General features: G+C 40.0%; 3 protein-coding genes across 6 annotated transcripts; all 3 read left to right on the forward strand.

The window, feature by feature from the left end:
- The first annotated feature begins 325 nt into the window (after positions 1–325).
- On the forward strand, positions 326–1474 carry LOC131224010 (thaumatin-like protein). Its single transcript, XM_058219596.1, has 2 exons — positions 326–416; positions 510–1474. Exons 1-2 carry the CDS (start codon positions 371–373, stop codon positions 1169–1171), a joined length of 708 nt encoding a protein of 235 aa, XP_058075579.1. The 5' UTR covers positions 326–370; the 3' UTR covers positions 1172–1474.
- A 4990-nt stretch (positions 1475–6464) lies between these two features.
- LOC131222474 (protein POLYCHOME-like) lies at positions 6465–8419 on the forward strand. The gene is made up of 3 exons (XM_058217541.1): positions 6465–6598; positions 6733–6999; positions 7688–8419. Exons 2-3 carry the CDS (start codon positions 6742–6744, stop codon positions 8105–8107), a joined length of 678 nt encoding a protein of 225 aa, XP_058073524.1. The 5' UTR covers positions 6465–6598; positions 6733–6741; the 3' UTR covers positions 8108–8419.
- A 6692-nt stretch (positions 8420–15111) lies between these two features.
- LOC131222475 (glucosamine 6-phosphate N-acetyltransferase) lies at positions 15112–24940 on the forward strand. Of its 4 annotated transcripts, XM_058217544.1 has the most exons (3): positions 15112–15700; positions 18373–18678; positions 24007–24940. In XM_058217544.1, the coding sequence occupies exon 1, from the start codon at positions 15167–15169 to the stop codon at positions 15647–15649; it is 483 nt and encodes a 160-aa protein (XP_058073527.1). In that variant the 5' UTR covers positions 15112–15166; the 3' UTR covers positions 15650–15700; positions 18373–18678; positions 24007–24940. The 4 variants fall into 4 exon arrangements, with proteins under 4 accessions (XP_058073527.1, XP_058073526.1, XP_058073528.1 ...); XM_058217543.1 differs by lacking the exon at positions 18373–18678; XM_058217545.1 differs by lacking the exons at positions 18373–18678; positions 24007–24940 and adding an exon at positions 23861–23878.
- The last annotated feature ends 1020 nt before the right edge of the window (positions 24941–25960 follow it).

The raw sequence follows: 25960 nt of genomic DNA on the forward strand, positions 1-25960 counted from the left end.
TGCAATCCAGCTTTTGGAAAGGAAGCAAGGGTGACTAAAAATCAGGATTTGATATCCAGAGAAGCTGCCAAACGCGGAAATTGAGATCTTTTGGATTTGGAATCCAAATCCGGATTGCCAAACGACTCGTTATCCACCCAATCGGCTCAACTGTTTTGCCTTTTTTTTGTCGATTACAGTATCCAAAAACTCGAGCATTTTTGGCGCGCCTTCTCTTTTTTTGGTTTTTTTTTTCTTCCGACTTTGGAAGTTCTGCCCCGTTATTTCGCCCAAACCAAGGGGCGTTTCAGGAACTCTCCCCTATTTAGACACCGCCATTCATCATTTCAGAAATCCAACCCTCAAACGAGCTCTTACGTAGAAGTTCTCCATGGCCTTCTGGTTTTTATACCTCCTCCTGGCTTTCTCTATCTCGTGTAATTACCACTTTACCCTTCGTATTTTTCAGGATTCCAAAAACACCCTCCTAATCTTCATTTGCTGTTGTGCTGTCTTTTATCCGTTTGCAGGTGTTCGTGCGCGGGAATTCACTTTCCACAACAACTGCACAAACCCGGTCTGGCCCGGAATCCAACCGAGCGCAGGAAAAAGGGTCCTGCTACGCGGCGGTTTCCAGCTTGCACCGGGCCAAACGGTCAATATAAATGTACCGAGAGGGTGGTCGGGCCGGTTCTGGGCCCGAACCGGCTGCGCCTTTGACCGAGCCGACCACGGCAAGTGCGTGACTGGTGATTGCGGCGGCTCCTTAAGATGCGCCGGCGCGGGTGGTGCACCCCCTTCCACGCTCGCTGAGTTCACACTAGACAGCCCGTTGGATTTCTATGACGTCAGCCTCGTCGACGGCTACAACCTGCCGGTGTCGATCCTGCCGTCCGGCAGCTCCGGCACTTGCCAGGAGGTCCGCTGCGTGTCTGACCTGAACCGGAGCTGCCCGGCGGCTCTTCAAGTGATGCGGGAGGGGCGTGTGGTGGCATGCAAGAGCGCGTGCATGGCTTTTGGCTCGCCCGAGTACTGTTGCACGGGCGAATTTGGGGGCCCTGGCACGTGCAAGCCAACGGCGTACTCTCGCGTATTCAAGGCCGCGTGCCCTACCGCCTACAGCTACGCCTACGACGATCCTACCAGCACTTTCACGTGCAAAGGGGCTGATTATCTCATCACATTTTGTTAACTTCTGCATCCGTACACGTGGCACACGTTTAGGACATCTGAACTGTTGATCTGGTGTGTCCTTCATTGGATAGGCGATACGTTGGTCAAATAGTTGTTGGTGTTGATCTGACCGTTGGCTGGACTTTTTCCTGACCACGCACTCGTAATTCTTGAAGAAGTCTTTCGATCACCGGCTAAGATCACCCGATCGTTACAATCAATGTAGGGCCTGACCAATGGAACGGCTGGATGTTGTACACGTGTACCAGCGACTGTACGGACATTGAATCATGGGTCAGGAATCGCTCTCGTTTTATGTTACGCTAGTGTGTCTACATGGAAAAAAAAAAAGCATTAGTTTATGTGATTTTTCAGTCATCAAAGAGACCGTTTGCAATCGAATTCACTAGTGTTGTCCATTTATCTGCCAAGTCGATGGATGGCCCAACAAACGATTGATTTTAGCCATTGATTTTTCCTGATGTTGATTGTTAATGACTTTAATTTTAGCCATCCATTTGAAGGACACTTTTTGTATAGCTACAGTAGTATACTGGTATGATTTTCGATGGTGGGCCATCCATGGATATGACACACGAGAGGTAAAGTGTTAATCAACTGCCCAGGAGCCATGTGTTTGGAATTAGGCAACCAACACACTTTCCTTATGGGGCACACGGACCGCACGACCCATTTATCCAAGAATTCTAGCTATTAGTTGGTCCATGCAAGTTTAAATTTAGAACAGGAATGAATTTCTTCCAACCGTCCATTTCTTCTTCACAAATTCTGTCCCCATCTAGACAGGACGTGGATCTCCTGCTAAATGCTAGGTTTCTACGCTGGGATGCTTTGTCGGGCCTACGGCGATGTTTGCAAGAAATCCACCTCATTCATCTATTTTGTAAGCTCACATGAGAGACCAAAAATTAGATGGGCCCAAAACTCAAGTGGGTCACACGATAGGAAATAATAAAGATTCAATAATTAATTTATATGACTTCCGAAGTTTTGTATAATGCTAATTTATTTGTGTTTTCACTTCATCCTAAGCAGAAATGACCTTATAAATGGTTGGATGACATATAAGCATTAAGGTGGAGCTCTTGAAAATTTCAAATATAGGCATTTCTTTCCCCAATTTTCCCACTCGTGTGGTCCTCTCCTTCATTTTTGGTAGCATGCCCTAAAATGGATAGATACAGATAATAGGCCCCACCTAGCATCCTGGCACAAAAACTTATTAAGAAAGGCTTCTGCAAGGAAACTACGTCCATCTAGAGAGTGAGGCAGGCAGAATGAGCAGTTTGGATCTTAAATAGCTGCGGCTTTTTGGCATATATTAACGGTGAACCCCTTGAAATGGACCCACTATCTCCATTGGAATGATATTATCCAATGTACTCCAAAATGCCCAAGCCTGTGGGGTTTTTGTTGGTATAAGTTGGGGCCATAGTTCAACGAACCAAAACTTTGATACCATGGGTTGGGTGAGAGTCACCATCACTAACCAAATGGTAAGAGTTCTATAAGGTGGGCTTAATCGATCCATGGTTAATTTGAAAGCTAGATTCGGCCAGTCCGAAAAGGGGTAAAGCTTAATTAAGGCCAATCGTAATAGAGTTGATCTTTGTTCCTGTCATCCACATTGGATCCCAATGCATCTCTATGCAATCCTACTATTATATCTCAATATCACAAATAAAAAGAAGCAACTACTGTACTAATGTGACTACTGATCTGCTCATACTGCAAAGTTGGAATTAAAATCTTGTCTATTTTCTATTGTAACATTACTATCATCAAATGGGTTCATTTCCTCAGGTTTATGTAAACTTAATTTTGATGGTGCGGCTGGCCCAGATGAATCGGGTGATGCTGCTAGCCTGATTCTGAGGCACCTGGGGTCAGTTGTGGCAGGATTTGCCGCAAACCTATCCAGCTGTTCAATGCATGCATCGCTGAGTGCCTTGTCGCAAACCTCATCTCTAGTAAATCCACAAATCTATAAGTGAGATGGTGAATAGCTAGCGTGTTTTATTAATAGGCTTTTTAGTTGGACTTTTCAGCATTGACTTAGCCCCCTCATATAATACGATAAGGGTTGCAGAGTCTGTCAGTTTGGTAACAAGGAATAGCTCGGCTCTCTTTGGCAGAGCTCTTTAAGGAGAGTGTGACCAAGTGATTCTCCTAGTTAGATGAGGAGAAGCCTTTAAGAAATAGGGGTGGAATGGTCTCATTCGCAACCTTCCTATCCTTATGCTTGTTTGTATGAGAATATCATATCATATAGAGGAGGATTTCCTGCCGCGCTGCTGGAAATTCATACCAACTTAGCTGCCTGGTGCTGTTATTCGCAACCGATACACCATAGTTTGGTCAGTTTCTCACTGTTCTCACTTTAACACCAAATTCTAGGGCAGATCTCATGTATTCTAATATTCAACCAGCTCATGATACTTAGGATAGGCTATACAACATGGAGCAGGCAAAGAGATGAAAGGACTGCATGGTTAGTTGACTCTCTGCTCGGGTGGCGGGTGAATATGAAGTTGGGTTGCACGCGGGGTGTGGCTGGGTATAGTGAAAAGACCGATCATCATCAAAAAAGAAGAATCTTTCTAAATCACTTCAGCTTAGTGAGACATTCAAGCTTCCGAAATAAGTTGGGGTTGTAAATGACAGGGCGTTCCAAATAGAAAATGACTCCTTTAGAAAGATAAAATTATTTAAGTTCTTTTTTTCCAAAGAAGTCCTGCTCTGACAGCTTGACTGAGTCATTTACTTAAAAATACCCTCCCTGCCATGCACCCCTCCAATTATTCGGTTACAATGGGTCTTGTTTAAGGTCAAGTCAATGTCAGCCCAAACTCAACTTATTTACTAAAATGGATAAACTGATATCAATCTATAATAGTTATGTGACTAAACAGAATCTGTGATTACTTACCTAATAGCTTTACCCAACCCACTTAAGCTTCATCAAGCCCAAGCTTGACTTGCCTTTGTAAATGAGAGCCACTCAGGATTTCATATTAGAATTTTAGAAACATTGTGGAATATTTTTTTAAAGAAAAAAAATCAAAGTTCAGATTCATTAATTAAGCTCTAATAATCACTGTTTAAATGTCATTAGGTTTTTACAGAAAACTAAAATTAGATATTTATAATTTAGAATTACCTTTTAATTGTCATTGTTAAAAATTGTTCAAATGCCAATGCCATCATACAAACTTTGGTATACTCCATTGTAGTTAAAGTCTACAATCCTGCATAAGCATGCACCTAAATTGATTGCGTTGTTCTAATAATGGGTTTGTCATAACCACATAAGAATTTCAATCATAGGTTTGTCTTATAATTTATTAGGTGATTATGAAACAACAGGGTATTAAGATTCATGAAACATAAATCTTCGTTAATTGGTGGCCATTGTGCCTATCCTCTAAGTTCCTTAGAGCAACCGGAAAAATCTCTCCCTTTTAATTTAAATACATATGTAATTAATATATACCCACATATTAATTATTATAGCAATGACATATTTACATAAGACCATAGTTATTATGATTTAGAAACAAAATCATTAAATCAATAGTTAAGATTAAAACATTATCTTTATAGACACTCAACACTAACAACTTAGGTAGCACGATCAACTCATATTTATTAATATGAATATCATACTAAATGTATGCTTAACCAACCCAATAAGTGAAAAGATATATACATGCATACATCATGTGTCTTGGGTCAGGTTGGGCAGATCAAGCTGATGCTATTAACTTATCTTGGTCCAATCATTGCCACACGAGCGGGTTGGGCCCGTTGGACCATAGGTTTAGATTCGATACATATATGCCACATGTATGGTCGTCATAGGCCAATTGTAAATTTCTATAGGTGTATCTTCAGTTGTTTGTTATAGATCTGGGTCAGGTTTCGTAGTGTCTTTTGGAAAAGCCCCATTATAATATGAACCCATCCCATTTATTTAAACGGGCCAGAGTTTCTATCCTTGGCCTGACCAGCTACCCATTTAGCTTGACCTGACACACCGGCAGATTGACCCGTATGCACCCTTATTTGTATGTAGGGCGTGCATCCAGCCCACTTTTAGCAGGGGTCCAATTTCCCCAACCTGTCGAGAAATGATTCAGGTTAGGGTCTGTCATCTTGAACCCAGTTTAAAATCTAATCTAGTTGATTTTGTTGTTAATGCTGTTTTCTGTTCAATTCTAGCTCACCTTCTATTTGATGGAGTATTTGTAATTTAACGGAAAGTAAGAGAAGACATTGCCAGCGCCAGTTAAGGCCAGGAAACCACCTAGTTTCACTTGAGGATTAAGATAATTATGATATTTGTTGTGTACCTTTACTACCTTTACTCGTGATAGTGGGTGTGTTTATAGGCTTTTGAGGATAGTGGTGTATATAGCAATGCCTCTCTATTATGAATGCTTATTGCGAAAGAGTCTCGACTCATTTGTCTCATGCATCTAATCAATCCATTTGTACTCATAACAATTATTATTATTTTACCAACCGAATGAGGTTTGCCGGCTCACATGCATGTAAGAGGGCTCACTAGTACAATGCATGCGTCAAAGTTGCATGTGTGTGACCTAATCCAGCGTTTTGAGTGGGCCCAGCTACCTAAAGCCCGTGTTTGACGTGAATAAGACCAGGACCAGGCCCAAACCTAACTTTCAACTAAGGTCCACAGACCCAATGTATTCTCAAACCCTATTGGGTGCGGGTAAGTCCTAAAAAATGAGACCAAGATGGGCAGGACCGAACCCTTACCAGCCTGGGTCAGAGATGAGTAGGACCCAACCCCGCCCCAACCCGTTGACAGCCCTATTCACGTCAAACACGGGCTTTAGGTAGCTGGGCCCAATTTTCAACAGGAGAGGTTGTCAGATATGTCGGCTGCAATGCATCCGTATCTTCCCCACCAAAATATCATGTTTGTAAAAAATCTGATCCGTGAAAAAGGATGGGTCCTGATTGCAAATCAATTGGTACAAAATTCAGGCTGGTTCAATCAATAAATGGGCCACACCAGTACATTGACATACTATCGGCTTTCGATTGAAATTATGAATTTTATAAATCATAACAACAGACCACCGTGATTTCCATCCCAAGTGATCTTTTATGTCGTGGCCCACTTTATCAACGTACCGGATATTCTACTCAAATGACAAGTTCTCGGGAAAAAAGTGGATGTAAGTAAAAGTTCACATACAGAGCCGCTGTACGTGATTATTTCTCTTCCAAATATACCCTTGTGAGTAAGCCCGCCTTCTCTCAAATTCGAATTTTGAACCTGCCCCAAAAAAATAAAATGTAGATGCATCTGCATTGAAGAAAATCCATTTCTTCCGCCATTCTACAAGAAGAAGAAGGAAGATCGACATAGGCTCTCTTCGATCAATCCAAGGTGAGAAAATGACCATTCTATCCTTCTCATGTGTCTGTGTTTTTTATATAATGTGGGTCATGTCAGAATTGTCGCGTTTCCGGTCAAAATCCAAGAACACCATGTTTTCCGGCGAATGACAGTTGCATTTTCAGGCGGAGATCATGCCAGAAGTGAGAGATCGGTGGGCGGGCCCCGTGGGAACAGGAGATTTAGCGGTGGGTTTTGGGATCCGACGGGGCGTCGTCTTGCGATCAAGGAACGTCCGTGGCCAGAATCAGCACCGATCTCTGTCAGATGACAAGGAGAACATCCCACCGGAGAGTTCAAGATCGGCCCGCCGGCGGACCCGCCCAAGGAAAAGTCCGTTGCCGTCTTGGTACCCACGCACGCCCCTCCGCGACATCACGGCCGTCGTCAATGTATGTCTTCTCCCCTCTCTTTGTTTCCGATTCTCTCCATCTTTGGTGCATTTGAATGTGAACTGCAATACTATTTCTGTAATTTCTTATAACGAGTCTTCTTTGATGTTTGAATCGAGTTCTCTTTTCATTGCTCTTTCCGTTTTTTTCTTCTTCTGTTTTTTAGTTCCGGTTTCGTTTTCATCAATCGTTTAAGCGAAAAAAAAAAACAGAACAGATGAGGCGGAGAGGATACCTTTCGACTCAAACTGCTGTCCATTTCAGATAAGACCCAAAATTCTGGACGTCGATTTATGGTAGAAAAGGCAGAAAAATTGCGGTCCACTGCATTTCCGTGGGTCCCCTCCAAATCCACAGCTGATAAGACCCAATGTATTAGGTGGAATGCCGAATCCTCATCCCTGACAAAATGTAGAGTAAATCGATAACCATCTGTTCTACTGGAATATCCATTGCACTTGCTATTTGGGTTGTATTAAAAACACACCTTGTATTTTTAAAGGTGTGTTTTTAAGACATGTTTGTATTTAAAACACACCTTTAATACATGTGTTTTGATTCCATTTTGATCTATCTGGAATATTGATTAGCTCCCAACATACATGTGTTTGTAATTGTAACGGCGTTGCCATTGATATTTATTTCATTCAATGGAGGAAATGATTTTGGATTTCTTTTAATTTTTCAGGCATTGGAAAGGAGAAGGACTCGCCTCAGAGCAGCTGCGGAGCTTCGCCGGAGAAACCAAGAAAGCCCAAATTACTCTCCGGTGCCTTTCGTCAGTACCCCTTCAAGACAGGAACGGAGCATTTCTGAACAGATGCCACTACCCATTCAAGATCAAGACCTTCTGATCAACATCTCTGATTTCCCTACAAGCCCTTCCACAATCATAAAAAGTTCCTCGCAGCCAGTCGAAAATCCACCTGAAATCTCCCCTTCCATCAAGAGCTTGGTTGTCCATAACACGGAAGTGACTGATGTTGAGAAGAAATGTATGGATTTGATCGAGGAATTCGAAAAGGTCGTGAGGGAGAACTTGCAGAGGATTTTAAAGACGCCCACAAAGAAGAAGCCAGAGAGGAGTACGTTGATGTCAATGCGATGATTGAAACAATTCGTTTCAGAAAGAAAATAAGACGATTGTTGGAACAAGGACAAGGGGTTGATGGATGAGATTCATCTTCTGATGATATATTTTTCTTTTAACTGAAGTTGCTGATAAGGACAGATATTTTTTGTCGGAGACATTGCTGATGTTTTCTTTTCAATTTCTTTCGATTTGGGGTAGGATTAGGTTTGTGGGTAACCTTGTACATATAGGCCATTCCTGGGTTGTTACTTGAGAAGGACCTCCATTTTTGTAAACACTTCTGCCCTATTGCAATGAGGAAGCCACAATTTTCATCTTTCTTAAGTAGAGCATATAGCAGTTCCTATTATATGGAGATGATTTCATGCTTTTTTTTTTTCTGGTGTTGCCTTATCTTGGTTTATGACAGTGTGAGTTCTTCATTTTTATGGTTTTCATGATGGTGGTCTTTTCTTATTGGAAGTTGAATGAGTTGGACATCTTCGTTCCAAAAATGGAACCAGAAATAGAGGTTTTTGTGCTGGAAGTTGACTGTAAATTGGATCCAAGAGCTGAACTGTCAATGCAGTAATCTGTCCATCTGATGGCCTCCTAGAAATGTAAATCAAGCTATGTTGATTTTGCAACATGTTCATTCCTAGTATTTGGCAGATCCTTCAACTCATTGTGCAAAGCTGTAATGGAAGTGTCTATTATCTTCAGTTCTGCAAGTAGTCAGGTTTAGGACTACTTCATGAAGAGATCAGTATAAGGAAGATAATCAGTCACTGCAAGTGTTAAGTCAAACTCACGAGGTTACTGGTTCATTTATGAAAGGCTAGTGACCATCTGATGTACCAATTGGGAACTCATTGGCCCATCAGCCCTCATTGTCTATTCAAGCCTTATTTCTACGTCCGGTAGCCTCGCTCTTCTGAGTTGCAAGTTTTCCTTTCCAGTGGATTTCCATTGAACAATATATCCTCTTCTGATGTACTGTATTGCAAGTGGATAGCATCATTGAACCATTGTTGATGTAGCAGATCATGTCTGTTCATTTCAGCCTTAGATTCTGTAGGTTATAAGCTGGTTACTCTAACTAGGCCCAACAATGCCATTAAAGGGTCTCACTTTGAGTTCTTCATCGTTGCCCCTCGTCGTTGTCATCATCATTGTGACCTTGTCCCATCTAGTTGGGGTTGGTTTTATGGATCTTGTTTCACTAATCATATCTATATATGGTCCTATCCTTCACCACCAACATCATCGTCGACATCATCTACGCCTTATCCCAACTAATTGGGGTTTGCTGCATGAATCATTTTTTGCCATGGCACTCTATCAATGGCCATAGCTTCAGTTAGACCACAGGTCATCAAGTCTTTTCTTTCTAACTCTCCATCCATGTCCTTTTGGGCCTTTCCCTTGCCTTTTTAGAGCCTTATATAAGTTTAAAAACATTTGAATGTCGTTTGTTACCCCCTTTGTCACCTCACAAGTCTTCCAAAGCCTGCCAATTGAGGGTAATGCTGCACCCACACCCATCTTTCCATATAAAGATGATTTTGTGCAATGGTGATGTTGACAAGAGGATCCGATCAGCTGTTGAACTCCTTGTGCCCATGATCACCTACATGGTGGAAAAGGAAATAGTTATCATTGCAGAATTGATTTCTTTTACCATAGACTTCTCTTATCCAAATGGGTAACCATCTCGGGTAAAACAATATCTGTGGTGAATCAAATCACAAGTGATATGATTTGAATTCTGCTCTGTTTGGATTGCAAGCTGATCCACTGGATTCTGAGAAAAGGGAATCCAGGACATTTCTCACATGGTTGAAAAGGAAATTGTATTCATTGCATAATTGATTTCTTTTAGCATGAAATTATCTCATTTCAATTCTAGGTGTGAAATGAGCAACACCTCTTGCATGAAAACATGCCACGATTCCTCCGTGGCATGTTTGAGGTGTGAAATAAGCAACACCTCATTGGAAATTTGAGCTCACATTGGCTTATTCAGGCACCTAAATACCAGTTTTTCTCCAAAGGAAGTAATAGACAGTTATGCTCATACCAGAATTATCACCTTTCTTGTAGACTTGCAAATTTCCTTCATTGAGTGCACATGCTGAAATTCCAAGATGAGTCTATTGAATTCAAGGATAGTTCTAGGTATGCTTTTTTATTTTCTCCAAGTCTTTTGCATTATTTTCTCGAGAAAAACAACAATATAGGAAATGATGAAGACTTTGATGCTGAAGAATTTGATGATTCTTAGGCACGCATGTAACCAATCTGCACCTGGCATTATTTCAGGTTAAACTGTTAAAATTTCAGGCCCCACTTCGGATAGATCATAACTGTAATGATCCTTACCAGCTGGTTAGAGACATCCATTAGATGGTTAGAGTGAAAAATTGAAATGTCCAATTTCAAAAGGAAATGCTTATTAGTCAGAGGTTAGGATCATCCAATAAAATTGATTTTGAGGCTGTGGCCTATCTGTAGCATGACCCACTTACACAGTTCAATTTCAGTTACATCCATGTTGGGTGTAAAATGCATATGGCTCTCATACTCTGTACTGTATCAGATATACTCCTCAATAGTTCATACTCACATTGGTTTTTCACTTCTTCATTTCTGATTCAAAATTCATTGAAATTTTTTGGACATATTACATATGGCAGTGAGATGATTCTCATCTTCTCATCAACAAAATCCAATAAACAGAGATTCCTGATCACAAAGGATTCTAGAATGACATATGACGTTCGAACACATGCTATGCAAATGAGCAGCAGCAGATTGTCATCCCTCCAATAATTGGCCCCTAAAAAGGGAAGGTGATCTTGGTTTCGATGAGGATCTGCGAGTTCCCTCAAGAATCAAGAGTAATGTTCTTCATTCGCAGAGTCGAGGCATTCCTACTAATATTCTGGTAGTTATCTGTCAAGAGTGCGAGGAAGGCAGTTCTAACATTTGTGAACTTGAGGGCGGATGTCTACATTAAGAAATTCTCCATCTGTGTCCTTGGGAGGCTTGTGGGCACTGCTCATAGGGTTCAAATTCCTGCCTGCAAGCATGATGGCAATGTCCATATCAGTATGGCCACATAACTCCTCTAGCCACATTGCAACGTGGTCTCGAATGACTGAGGCTTGGTCATGTCCTACACCAGCATCGCCCCAATCACCGCTCTGTAGTAACTGCTTTCATTGCCCAATGCTGCACTAGGGTATTGAACAGAAAGTAAAATTATTTGCAACTATCAACCTAGTCACTGCAATTTATAACAGAGCGGCATGAATACCCAAGCTCTTTGGGGCCTACCATTTTGCATATGTCTAATACATTCTGTCCATCCTGGTGCAATCCTTGATATCATGGGGCTAAAAATTAGCCACATCCCCAATTCAGGTAGGCCACACCAAAGGGAACAAGGGGATTGATGCCATTCGTATGTTTGTGTGAGGGGCCAATGTGGTTTTCATCTTTTATCAAAACCATTCATCATGCATGAATAACTAGATGAAGAAAAGATACAGAAATAAGCTTGATTCAAGATTCAGGCTTGCCACAACATGTGATATTAGAGGTTTTGATACTCTTCCCATAGCATAGTCGATCTGAGTTATTTTATTTTATTTTATTTTTACTATTTTTTAAAAATCAGACTGATCTTTTGTATGTACAGTGAACATAATAGCTGAGACATGATTGATGGAGTGCATTTCACATATGCAACATAGTGGACCTAAAGGGCTTAGGTGTTTTTGATGTTGTGTAAACCAGGTGTGGTAGACAATTCTGTCTGTAATAGTGTACTGTAAGAACATGAGGCTGAATCATTTTCAGACATAAAGAAGAGCAATGCATTGCTAATCCATCTGTTGTAGATGAATAACCACATCATCCATCTTCTCCATCAGTTGTGTGTGTCATATTAACTCCAAGGAATCATATGATATGGAGCATACATTTTGTGCAGTATACATAGGTTTTCAATCTTGTGAAGTGTGGTCCATGGTCTGGTAATCCAGACCATTGGTCATTGTGTCCCACTGTTGATGGAATAGGCTTAAAAAATTTCCTTGATAGGACAACGTTAACATTTTGATTCATGGCCTACAAATAGACAATTAAGAAGATAAATACCACTGGGATCTCCACCCATGGTGGGACCCAATAGACTAATGATCTGGATTGCTGATCCATGGGCCCCACTTGTGAGAAAGCAAACCAGGCTAAAGATGTGAGCTGCATTTCATATTTATTCCTGGTTAATTTCACTGGAGAGTGTTGCAGCTCACGGAAAACCCAAAATGTCACAGATGCCTTGATCATCTTGGAATGGTATAAAAATGGCAAATGACATTAATTGGGTGCAACTTTAAAAAAAAAGTTCATCTCATTTTAGTAAACATCATCAGTATTAGAGACTATAGCTTATATAAATTGTTAGTTATGTTTTTTAATTCCTACCAAAAAAAATAATCTCTAACTCATAATTATGATTAAATAAAGAGAAATGCGAGATAAGTTATATTGATCCTAGTTGCAACTGTCACTTAGTCTAATCGATCGGTTTGAACTGTCTATTAAAACTAGAACACAATTTACAGTTACTATGCAAGAATCACGTTGGTTGATGGCATGATCCAATCCATCCCTGTTTATCATTTTTGTAGCCGTTCTTTTTTCCTAGCTATGGATGGGATGGTTAGGATTTACTAATAAAAGTGATACTTTAGAATCATAAGCTACCTATCATGGGATCCAAAAATTGTTTTCTAGACCTATGTTTGTGAAAATTAGAGGCTAATAATTAGAAAATTACGACGGTCGGATTAGTGTGATATTTGTATACCTAATGTATAGTCTTTTTATTTTTTATTTTTTAAAATTTATTTTAATAGCTTGTTAGTACACCCACTGTCAGTTCACACTTCACCATTTGCCACCCCCACTATCCTCGGTGTTGAAACGAGGTATCTTTCACTCAATCTGCCACTTGAGCTATGGATCAAGGTTTAGTCTAGATAAAGTGATTGGATTATCTGTCCGAATGCAATTAAGAGCATTAAAACTTAGAGTGCTTTGAAAGCCTAGGAGCATTTCTTGTTAAACAAATAGGCTCCAAGTAGATTAGGAGAAATCCATGCTGAGGTGAATAAAAATAAATTTTGACATGAAATCGAATTGCATACTTTATAACTCTGAGTAAACTCTGTTTGGGCCCACCCTGAATGTATGTGATTTATCCACACCATCCATCTGTTTTTCCAGCTTATTTTAGGGGTTAATACTAATATTGAAGCATATATAAAACTCAGGTGGATCACACCACAGGAAACAGTGGGAATAATGTTTTCTACCTTTGAAACCTTCCTAGGGTCCACACTGATGTTTATTTATCATCCAACATGTTCATAAGATCTCCCGAATGAAGGAAAAATAAATATCATATCGATTCAAAACTTCTGTGAACCCAAAAGAATTTCAACGGTAGACGTTCAATCCCCATAGCTTTTTGCAGTGTGGTCCACTTGATCTTTGGATCTGTCTGCAGTGTGGTCCACTTGATCTTTGGATCTGTCTTGGTTTTCATTTCAAGCATTAAGACTAGCTCGCCAAATGAAAGGACGGTTGGGATATAACACATAACTTGTGATGGGACCCACAGAACTTGGTGACATCAACACACCAGCCACATCGCTGGTGTAACGGACGCGGATTAGCTACTTACAGGTTGACTAGCAAGACTAGCTATTGAAGTGACGTCACCAAGTTCTATGGCCTAGCATGATGTGTGTATTATATCCACGCCGTCCATCCATTTGGATAGATCATTTTACGGCAAGAACCAAAGAACGAGTCAAATTCAAAGCTCCACTAGACTCCACGAGAGAAAACAGTGGGAGATTGACGACCACCATTAAAAACTTCTACCAAAGGACATGGAAGTTGTAGATCAAGCTGATATTTGTGTTTCTACTTATTTCATGTCTTTTTTAACTTGTGAACAAGTTGGATTAAAAAAAACATCATAGTGGGCATTAGGAAGGCTTCAACGGTTGGCATTAATCACCCCACTATTTTCTATGGTGGGTCCAATACAGGTTTGGATATGCTTTATTCTTTGGCTCATGCCCTAAAATGATATCTCCAAATTGATGGATGGTGTGGATACAATATGTTGATGCAAATATTTGGTCGTCTCTTGGTATACCTTTGAGTATCTGCACAGAAAGAAGACAAAGGAGACCCTGGCTAGAGCAGGGGACCCTCCGATGCTAAAGTCAGGTTAGGAATCTGGGTCTTATTGCATTGATGGAGTTTGGGAGAGAGTTTTTTGCGTACCTTCCATCCTTGAAGTCTCTCCTATTTATAAGAGGAGGAGGATTCTACCATATGGAGATTCTTTCCTAATATCTTGAAAATTTGATTTAGATGATATTTTGTTTATGGATACTTCTCGATTCCGAGATTTTCGGGATTAGGGATCCTTCTACAAAATTTTTGGGATGACGTTTAAGATTACACCATCTCTCCTTTGCTTAATTCAGCCTCAATAGATCCATAATCTCGTCTGGCTCACATAGGAGACTTTTCACCAACTATCGGACGAAACTAGGTCGGTTCAGGGTTGATGTTTTCCTTTTATCCGATAGCCGATACTACAACCAACCATACATGAGTTGTTTTTATAGTCGGTTAGGCGACCTTTTATTTTATGACCTATCATAGGTCTTTTTTAGACGTTGCTGCCTCATTAATCGAGTCAACTTGATGTGTCCTATATCTACTTAAGGCTCTCAACGCTCAACTTCAATCGGGATTCATTTCCCACAAATCCGAACAAGTCTCTCCTTTAACTTTATCTTGCAGAATCTGAACTATTGGTTCGAATCTTTCGGTTAGTTTCAGTAGAGTTGGTACATTATGTACCCGAGTCTCCGGACTTCTCATATAGTTTCCCCATAACTTGGTGACGTCACGTCAGTAGCGAGTCTACTCAACCTGTCAGTAACTAATCCCCTCCGTAATAGCACAGAGGGAGAGAGAGAGAGCGGACTGATCTCGGTCATGGAGACCAAGCTCGCACCAGCAGCAGAAGAAGCTGGGGAGTGCTTTCCTGTCCGTAGGTTACAGATCACAGACAAAAGCAAGGGCTTCATCGATCTTCTAGGGCAACTGACCGTCTGCGATCCCATCTCCGACGAGCAGTTCCTCGCCAGGTTTCAAGATCTCAAATCCAACGGCGACGATCACGTGATCTGTGTCATCGAGGATGACCATTCTGGAAGAATCATCGCTACCGGAAGCGTTTTCGTGGAGAAGAAATTCATAAGGAATTGTGGCAAGGTGGGCCACATCGAAGACGTCGTTGTCGATTCCGGGGCCCGGGGGAAGCATCTAGGGCAGAAGATCGTGCGGTTCCTGTTGGACCATGCCCGGTCGATGGGATGCTATAAGGTGATTCTGGATTGCGACGTCGAGAACAAGGGATTCTACGAGAAGTGCGGATTCAAGGAAAAGAGCGTCCAGATGGCAATGTATTTGGATTGACAGAATCAGCTAGGGTTTCTGTTTTCCCTCTTGGGATTCTTGCATTCATCGGTACGTACGATTTTCTATTCAGATATCGGATTCTTGAATTCATCAATTGGTCGATGATATACACTTTATATCCGTATCTCCAAAAAAAGAAAAAAACATAAAAAAAAAAACCGTATTTTATGTTTGGATCCGCCGGATGATTTTTTGTCTGCTCTGCCTGAGTGAATGCCTTGCTCAGTAATGTAGGGGTGGCAATGTGCCGGGCGGCCCCTCACCTTAATCAGGCTGAAAAGGCCATTTGGGGAAAAAATCATACCAATCCGCCCCTTCGATAGTCCACAAATGGGCATTTATTCAGGCCGTTTCTTGTCCATTTATTTCAATGATGTAGCCTGCCTAAATAGTTTACCACCCTGGTTTTTGCACCATGTGATTTTTATGGTGTGACCAACCAACATTTTGCTCGGCCAGAATTTTCTACACAAAATGGGCTTAAGCTACTTTTCATACTCGTGGCGAAGATGAACAAGAATCCGAACCGGATCATCATGTAGCCCCTACCTTGGATGTGCCATATCCCAAAGTTCACACACATTGGGGTGTTTTAGCCCCAGGATTTGACAGATTAAAAGGAAAAAAAAAAGGATGGTTGAAGGAACCATCCTCGAATTTTTATAACCAACTACTTTCTTTTGGTCCTCCAATTGAATGGTTAGGGTTGCTAGATCAGTGTGCCTTGAGTGAAAGAAACTGACCAATTACATTTAGAAAAAAAAGATTCTATTTTTTAGGGTGCATTTGGATGCACTATCGAATTAAATTGCAGATATTGGTGTAATATAGTCGAAGAACTAGATTGTAGTTTTGCTCCTTGTATATTTGAGGATTTGAGAACTACTAAAGAATCATAGAAGAAAAAAGATATTGAGGGTTTGGTATCATATTGAAGTTTCCTTACTTTCACATCAGACAATGAGGAAGTGTAACTGCAGTTCAAGGGACATGCTGTTGTCATGAATGTCAGGAAACTTCACTAATTTTGTGTCATCTCATCTTTGATTAAACTGAACATTCACAGCCTTAGGTATTGATTTGAATCTTTAACTGTTATCTTTTTATCCATTTGAGTAAATTGTGTAGTTTTACAATCTAGTGCAGCTTGATATAGGATGCAAATTTGCAATCTAACGAGTTGAAGTAATGCAAAATTTCTTCCATAATCAACTGATCATCAGTCAATAAGCCAATTGGGTCCAAAGAGGATGCATTGTATATAGAGATTACTGTACAGGCCAACAAAAGCAGAATCAGGTATTGGCATCTGATATCCAACTGAATAGTGTCAATGCTTCAAAGAAATGTTCTCTTGTCTGCACAATGAATAATGAAGGTGACGAGGTTTTTTTTTTTGTTTTGAATTTTTAATTTATTGAAGGTCTATGAGCTTGTCAGAAGTCTTAACTGATTGAAAAGAATGATGGAGTTGAACTTCTAAAGCCATGACAATGAATATACAAGAGGCTTTTAAACTTTAGAATGAGTTGAAAGCCTTGGAGCAAGCTGAAATCCTTACGTATTCATCTTAACAGTCGCTTTTCTTTAGGAAACTTACAATAAATAGATATACTTTTGGCAAACATCTTGGTCGAAAGCAACCATGTTATGGCCAAATTTGGGTCTCTTTCTTGTACAGCGAGTAGCTAACGTGATGCAGCATGAGATCTAGTAGAAAACAAATAAGGTGGGCATTGTATGTTTTGATCAATCAATCATAGATAACATGTGTGTTTGGATATGAGATGTGGGTAACAGAAACTTGTTCAATCTTTAGCTCAGTTGTAACATCAGGTGAATGTGGGAGAATTTGTACAAGGAACTGAGTTTACATGTAGCCAAACGAGTTATGTGCAACGTGATGCAGCATGAGATCTAGTAGAAAACAAATAAGGTGGGCATTGTATATTTTGATCAATCAATCATAGATAACATGCGTGTTTGGATATGAGATGTGGGTAACAGAAACTTGTTCAATCTTTAGCTCAGTTGTAACATCAGGTGAATGTGGGAGAATTTGTACAAGGAACTGAGTTTACATGTAGCCAAACGAGTTATGTGCAACAGAATATAAGCTTCACTTGATTGTGATGAAGAGGTCAAGAAGATCAAGCTGCCATAGGTAAGGTGAATTTGTTTTGTTGTTCAATGAACCTAAAGCTTCCCTACTGTGGAAGGAACTCATTTCAGAGCAATATCTCACTGGAGTGTGCAGTCGCTTGTTATCCATTATAACAGTTCTGTTTACCGACCAACCTTATCAATTCTTGCCATGCCTCCCTGCTTATCGTCTTTAAGTTTTCCCTGAAATGACTTTGTCACTCTCGTACTTCCACTTTGCTTTTTAAAATTCCCATGTAAATACAAGGAAATAAATCATCATTACTTTTTAAGTGTTTGCCAAGATTTGGATATTAGTGAGGATTTCCGCCTCGAAAATCAGTCTGGAAAGGGCTGACTTAAATTTGTGGGCCCTACCATGTTGCATGTGACTTATCCATGCTGTCCATCCATTTTACAAGAACATTTTAGGGCATGTGCCAAAAAAATGAGGCAGATACGAAGCTCAAGTGGGCCACACCACAGGAAACAGTGGTCCTAAAGACTTCCACCGTTGCAAGTTGTTTCCTTCTTAGGGCCCACATTGATGTTTATTTATCATCTAACTTGTTCATTAGGTCACAGAGACATGGATAAAGGGAAAACACAAATATCAGCTTGATCCAAAGTTTCTAGGGCCCCCAAGAAGTTTCAATGGTAGGCGTTCAAATCCCACTGTTTCCACTGGTGTGGTTCACTTGAGCTTTGGATCTGTCTCATTTTTCGGCTCATGCCCAAAAATGAGCTTGCGGAAGGGTGGACGGTGTGGATAAGTCACATACATCATGGTGGCCCCCACAGTTTTTTCGTTTTCCGCCTCAGGTTTAGAGACAAAATACATGCCTGTCAATGTCACGTTGGGAATGCTGCCTCTAATTACAAAGGTAAATTATCATTATCTATTTTCGAGTATTCATGCCATGAATTGAAAATTCAAACACCCCCTTAGCAAGTCTGGGTACGTTTTGTATTTGCTGAACTCAATTTAAGATGAACGTCTGACTGCAATAATATCTCTTCTCATACAAACACATGAGTTTTTTGATTGGATGCCCTCATCCTTAAAAAAAAAAGTTAAGAGGATCACTTAGTAACCTGTATGTGAATAGATGAAACTCTAGACTTGCATGCTAGATTCAATACCATGCACAGTGTAATGGATAACCACATGCCATGAAGGTGCATGAGAAAATACTATGCAGCTCGGTGTTGCTTCACGGGTAACTCAACATGAGTACTGTTGTCTATATTGTATGTATGATCAAGGTGTTTGTATATAGAAATAGCTCAAGGCACCCAATCAGTTCACAATGTCTATTGGGAGTAAACCCTTGAAACAAGTTGAAGGAAAAAATGAGCACCAGGCACTATTTGTGATTCTCAACATAGGACTTTGAAGGTGCCTTAACCTATGGGCAATGATGGGCCATCAACTTTGCTCCATCTGTTGGGTGAAATGAATCCTACATAAGTCTTCAATTTCTCATGATGCTGAAACTTTATAAAAAAAATTTTGCAGGGAATCATGGACAATTTTATGGGCTTGTAAGCATTTAGGAAACACCCATCATGCGAAGCACAATTTTTACAATAATCATTCCCTCGCATTGTCATCATTATAGCCTTGCCTTAGCTATTCTGTCAGCTTTATGAATCCTGTTTCCTCAATCAATCCCATCTAAGGACCTACCCTCAGCAAATGAACAAGTCTTTATCTCCCTTCTCACCACCCCAAGCCTAGTCGTACTTTTTTTCCCCCCCCTCTCATCCTCTTTTCAGGCCCTTCAATGCTAATCAATGTGCCCAACTCCCCTGAGCCACTGACTTCGGTATTCATTGCACATGACCGAACCATCTCAATCTCCTCCCTGTCATTTGGTCTCTTATCGGGACTACCACTATGCTACTTCAGCTTACCAAATCAAGTTTTCTAAGGATTATTCCCCACTAATTTCATCATCATCATCATCATCGTCGTCATCATCATCATCTAACCCCAATCCCAACTAATTGGGTTGGCTACATGAATCCTTTTCTGCCATTCAACTCTATTGAAGGCCATAAGTTTAGTTAGACCATAGGTCATCGAGTATTTTCTTACTACCTCCACCCACGTCCTTTTAGGCCTTGTATTTGCCCATTTAGAGCCTTCAACTTGTACAAACTCACTCCTCACCAACTCAATCCTTGGTTTTTGTTGCACATGACTAAACCATCTAAGTCTACTTTCCCTCATTTTGTTACCAATTGGTGCTACTCTTAAATTCCCTTAAATGCATTCATTTCTAATTCTATCTTTATGTTGCAACTCATCCATCTTAGCATTCTTATTTTACCCACACTCATCCTAAGGACATGTTGTTCCTTAACTGCCCAACATTCTGTTCCATAAAGCATGATTGGTCTTATAGCCATCTTATAAAATTTCCCTTTTAGTTTGAGTGGTACACGAAAATCACATAAAAGTCTAGAGGCACATCTCCATTTCTTCCACCCAGTTTGAATTTTATGGGCAACATCCTTCTTAAGTCTCCTTATTCATGAATGATCAACCCAAGATATTGAGAGTGGTTATTTGGGAAACTTCTTGATCAGTAATCTTTACTAATTCCTTGTTCCCACTCCTATTGTTACTAAAATTGCACCACTCTGTTTTAGTGTAACGAATTTTAAATCCTTTACATTCTAAAGCACCCCTTCATAAATCTAGCTCTGTGTTATGCCATTCCTTGTCTTGTCAATTAAAACTATTTCATTTGCAAACAACATACATCATGGGATCTCTTCTTGCAAATGCCTTGTTCACTTGTCCATAGCCAATGCGAAAATGTATGAGTTCAATGCCGACCCCTGGTGCAAGCCTATAGTGATTGGGAACTTAATTATCTCTCCACTAGTGGTTCTCTCATTTGTTATTGCTTCCTTATACATATCCCTAATCATGTCAATATATCCTCTTGAAACTCCTCTCCCAACACGTACTAGATTAGCTTTGTAAGGATCCTATCGTAAGCTTTCTCTAAGCAAAAAAAAGAAAAAGAAAAAGCAATGTGAAGATCGTTTCTCTTCTTGTATTTATCCTTCAATTATCCAAGTGGGAAAATAACTTCAATGGTAGACCTCCCCGGCATGAAATAAACTGATTTTTTGATACATTCGTCTTATGCCTTTGTCTTTTCTCAACATTCTTTCCCAAAGTTTCATTGTATGGCTCATAAATTTAATACCATGATAGTTAGTGCGGTTCTATCTGTCTCATTTATTCTTGTAAATAGGTACCACGATATTTTCTTCCATTCTTTTGTAATTTGCTTCGATCGTATAATTTTGTTCAACAACTTTGTCAATCAAAATAACCCAGTATCTTCCATGTGCTGCCAAACCTCTTTGGTATACAATCTGGTCCAAGGGCCTTTCTTGTGTTCATTTTTCTCAAAGCCTCTTTTAACTTCAAATGTCCCAATCCTACGAAAGTATCTATGGACTCCGGCATTATTTGATTATGGTTCCTTCCATTTCTATGCTCTAAGAGTGATAGTCATTTAACAAGTTTTGAAAATAGCTTTTTCACTTTTCATTGATCTCATTGTCCTTGACTGGTACCTTCTGGTCATATCTTTTAATACATCTAAATATGATCTAGGTTCCTACTCTTCCTCTCTCACAATTTTTGTAAGTTTGAAGGTATTTACTACTTTCATAGCAATCATTTTGGCATTTCTATGTCAAGATGTTCCATAAGGGTAACGGTGTTTGTAACAGCCATTGCTGTTACTGTTACAATACGGGCCCGTTATAGCCCCCGTATCGGCCATTATGGCTTTTTTTTTTTTTTTTTTTTTTGAAAAAACTGTTTCTGGACTGTTACGGTCCATTATGGAGCCGTTTCGACTCAATTTATTTATTTATTAATTTTTTTAACGGCCGTTTCGGCCCTATAATGCATAACGATTATGGCCATTACTGTTACGTAATGACCATTATGTAACTGATTTGGGATACTATGTTCCATATTATTCAAGACTTTCATTATTTCTTTTACCAGGCCTTGAAACATGCACGTTTCTCGTTAATAACTTTTTTGTACATTGTTATTCCACCACCAAGTTTCCTTATATGATTGACTTTTCCCTCTAGATACTTCTAAACATGTTTTGCCACTTTTGTAATGCACCCAACCATCTTATTCCATATAACGTTTACCTCTTCCTTGACATTCTACTTTCCTTCTTCTATCAATTTATTTTCTAAATAATGTTGTTTTCTCTTCTTTTAAATTCCACCACATATTTTTGGGATACCTATTAATTTCATTTATTTTGTTCCATCTCTTAATGTAAATGTCCATAACCATCAAACTATGTTGCGTGGTTAAACTAAATCTAGGTATCACGTTGCAGTCCATACATATTGATTGTTGTTGTCTTCCTAAGTAGAAGGAAATCTATTTGGCTTGTTTATGATTCACTTTTGAAAGTTATTAAATGTTCATATCTCTTCTTAAAGTATGTGTTTGAGCTATATTGTATGCCATAGTGAAATTAAGGATAGCTTCCCCCATCTCATTTCTTCTCCCAAAATCATATCCTCTATGTACCCTCTCATATCCTCTACTTTCTTTTCCTACATGACCATTTAAGTCTCCTCTTACAAATATGTACTAATAACATTGATTCTATCCTCGTAGAATTCTCCTATGTTCAGAATTTCTTGCATTTGTCCATCCATATCTTCCTAGAATTCTCTTGATTCTATCCTCTAACCCTTATTGCGGTGCATATGTGGTAATAACATTGATTATTTCCTCTTGTAATATAGTTTTTATTAATAAAATCTTATCACTCACTCTCTTAATATCAACAACTTTATCCTTTAAATCTTTATCTACCACTATCCCTACCTCATTTCTGTTAGTGTCCTTTCATGTATACCAAATCTTATGTCCATCAATTTCTCTAGTTTTGGCCCATTTCCACTTGGTCTCTTGAACACAGGCTATGTTAACTCTCATCTGTTTCATCGTATCTACTATATACTCTTATTTGTCAGCATTCCTATATTCCATATGGCAAGACAAATCCTATTCTCTTGGACTAGCTTCTTTATTTGCTCACGTGGGAATTCTTGCCCACTTCTCACGACACTTGGTGTTGTTGCGGTGTGTCGCTTTGGGGGGATGCGCTTGCCAACTGTTCCCCATTTCTCCTTGCACCCGGGTTCTGATGCAGTGTGTTACTTACATGGAAAACCCTAGCATGAGTTTGAATGTCATATTGTTCGGATTCAAGTTGAAAGTTTTGGCATATGACACCGACTGCCAACCTGACGCAACCGTCATTTATCCAGGCCAGGGAGCAATGAGAGCACAAAACTCCAATAAGCACAATGTAATAGACTATTGCATAGGTTAATTACAATCAAGCACTTTCGAATAGTATATTACATCTGTTTACAATCAAAGAGTTTATTCCCTACTATAATTATAAAAAATCTACTACTTATTTAAGGGAACTTTACTTGCTTAGCCTTAAAACCTTTTTTTTTTTGTTTTGTTTTTTTTTCTTCTGTTTTTACGATGGGTACTTGGGACCGTGACTTTAGATGGCATTAAATGCTCAATTCGAAACTTTCTAGTTTCTGTCGTATGCTGGGGTTTTAATTTTGTACAAGTGGAGCCATGGTTCAGTGATCCAAATCGTTGGATTGTTGGCCCCACTCTAGATGACCATGCATAAAAAATCTCCCTGAAAGGGAAATACAAGCCCTTCAACTGGTGACCAACAAATATACAATTAAGAAAGTGAATGCAGCGATTATCCACATTCAACCAAACAAAGGCCAAAGGTTTGATGGCTGCATTCTTCCAATCTGGGGAACTTTTGGCTCATGTGCCATCAACAGTGGGGCCATCATATCAACTGTTTGGATCACTGAACGGGAGGCTCTACTTGCACAAATGGAAAAGACAAGCTGTAGAAAGTCTTGCACCAAGCATTCTATGATACCTCATGATTCTATACTCATCGAGCCACCAACACCTCTTAAGTGGGCCTTCCTTGTGGACAGGAAGGTGACAAACTGACGACATTCTTGGAGATGTCATTGATTTTTGCATAGACTGTCCCTGTAATTTTATAGAAATGTGCTCGACAGTCTTTGATACAATCTAGAAAATTCTGTTCTTCATGTATTTAACCTTGTGCCCTTTGTAGATGGGGTGGGAACTATGGCATTGGTAAAGCATGGGTGCTTGAGATTATTTGGCAATGGTGGTTGATTTGCCAAAGAGGCTTTACTTGTTTTGGTGGTATGTGTAATCTGGGCTTCCATTTGACATCGCAAAAGCAAGATACCTTCAATCTGGTTCACTTACTCAAGTGGTCTCATGCTCTCCAAAACAGTGGTTGAGATTTAGTTATTCTTCAGGATTTTTGTTCTTCATGGAGAAGCCGATGTTGACATTGTTTATTTTAGTTAGCACAGGCCGACTATTGCAGACTAGGGTCCAGCCACCCTGTCCCTAATGGTTTGTTTGAACTTTGAGCATTTACAGCTCCATTTCCTTGTCTTTGTTTGGGAAGTTTCTTTTTTACAGTTAAATGGAAATCCCCTTCAAGGACTTCAAGAAGGTATATCCAGAGCTATGTCTCACACGTTTGGGAGTTCCATTTCTGATTGTTCTATGTTTCAGGAGGTAGTTCAGAGCAGGTGCCTTATGTTTCTCGGCTTAATTTGTGTTTGAAGTCTTCCGTCTGTTGTTATTTAGATGTGGATGTCATTATGCCATCAGTGTTCTCTCCATGCATTGCCATGAGGTTGATAGTCGGAAGGTGATGCAAGGAGCAAAGGATCTCTCATCCCAAGGCACCAAGGCATGATTCGATCTTGGTGTGAGCATTCACCCCTTCATTCATACTATTGATGCCTCCCTACCCCTCAACCAATGTTTGTTGAAGATTTGTTAAAATCCAATATACGTTGTTCATTCTCTTTTCTACTATTGCCTTTTCCCATCCACAAATACTTGTGCATTGAGTGTTTTTCTTGAAACGATTAGAATTCCTTTCAATGTGTATAGCTGCAACCTGGGGTGTTTATTACAACTGTTTATTGTTTGATAAGATTTTATATTATTTTGAGTATTAACTCCATTGCAAGGATATGCACCCAAATATTCCTTATCGATTGGCTCTCATTGATTTGGGAACAAAGTACATTCCAGGTTGTGGTTTGACACACGTCCTTGATCATATTCCTTAGGGAAAACCTTTGATTAAAAGGTAAAAATCAGAGAAAACTAATCTATTGCATGTGTGATGCAAATTATGTATAAAGTCCTAATCTATGGTCCTTTATGGTCTTTATCTTCAGAGTGTCCAGATCATTGATTAGGGAGAGAATTCAGGTGCTTCAAGGACTCAAATAGCCCTAGTGTTCATGTCTTGTATAGCTCCAGAAAGTTTGGAAACTGTGGTGGTATGTCTGCTTTGCCGTAAGGCTTTCAAAAGACCTCAGACAGAAACAACAAAGGGTGATTCTGCTGGAGAAACCAAGGGTCAGCATAGATTGCCTTGATGGTTAGTGTGGGACTACCTAGGTCCAAACAGTTGAGTGAGGCCACTGTTTGGAACTTTGGATAGTCAGTGTGGGGCCACCGCCAAAGCCATGGACAATCAGCGTTGTCTCATGGACAGTTAGCGTGGAATTGGACTGTTGATACTCAGACAATCGACGCAAGCCACTGCTGGATGTCCAAAAGGCACTCGTTCCAAAGAGCTCTTAAACAATCCCAAGAACTACAAATGTTACGGGTTGCGGAAATGAAGACCCAAAGGGTATTTATAGTGACGGAAGACAGTTATTTCCCACCATGAGGTCGTTACATGATTATTTCTCACCTAAAAGTTTGCTAGGAGGTTATGGAGGTGGCGTTGTTCGGACTTTGGTTCCATGGAAACTGCTCATTGTGGTCCTGCGCTGCTCTTGGTGAGCCTAGAGCAGAAACATGGACCTGTACTGGCCTTGATCGTGTCAAAAATATTCTATGGTGACCTTGGTCAATGTATTAAATGGTGCTAGGCTAAGCTGGAGACTGTCCCGCTTTGGTCAGTTACGGTTAGTGATGCCAACAAGGGAATATTGAATTCGTCATCTATCCTGCTTTGC

This window comes from Magnolia sinica, chromosome 13 (genome assembly GCF_029962835.1).
Source record: "Magnolia sinica isolate HGM2019 chromosome 13, MsV1, whole genome shotgun sequence".
NCBI classification, from domain to species: domain Eukaryota; kingdom Viridiplantae; phylum Streptophyta; class Magnoliopsida; order Magnoliales; family Magnoliaceae; genus Magnolia; species Magnolia sinica.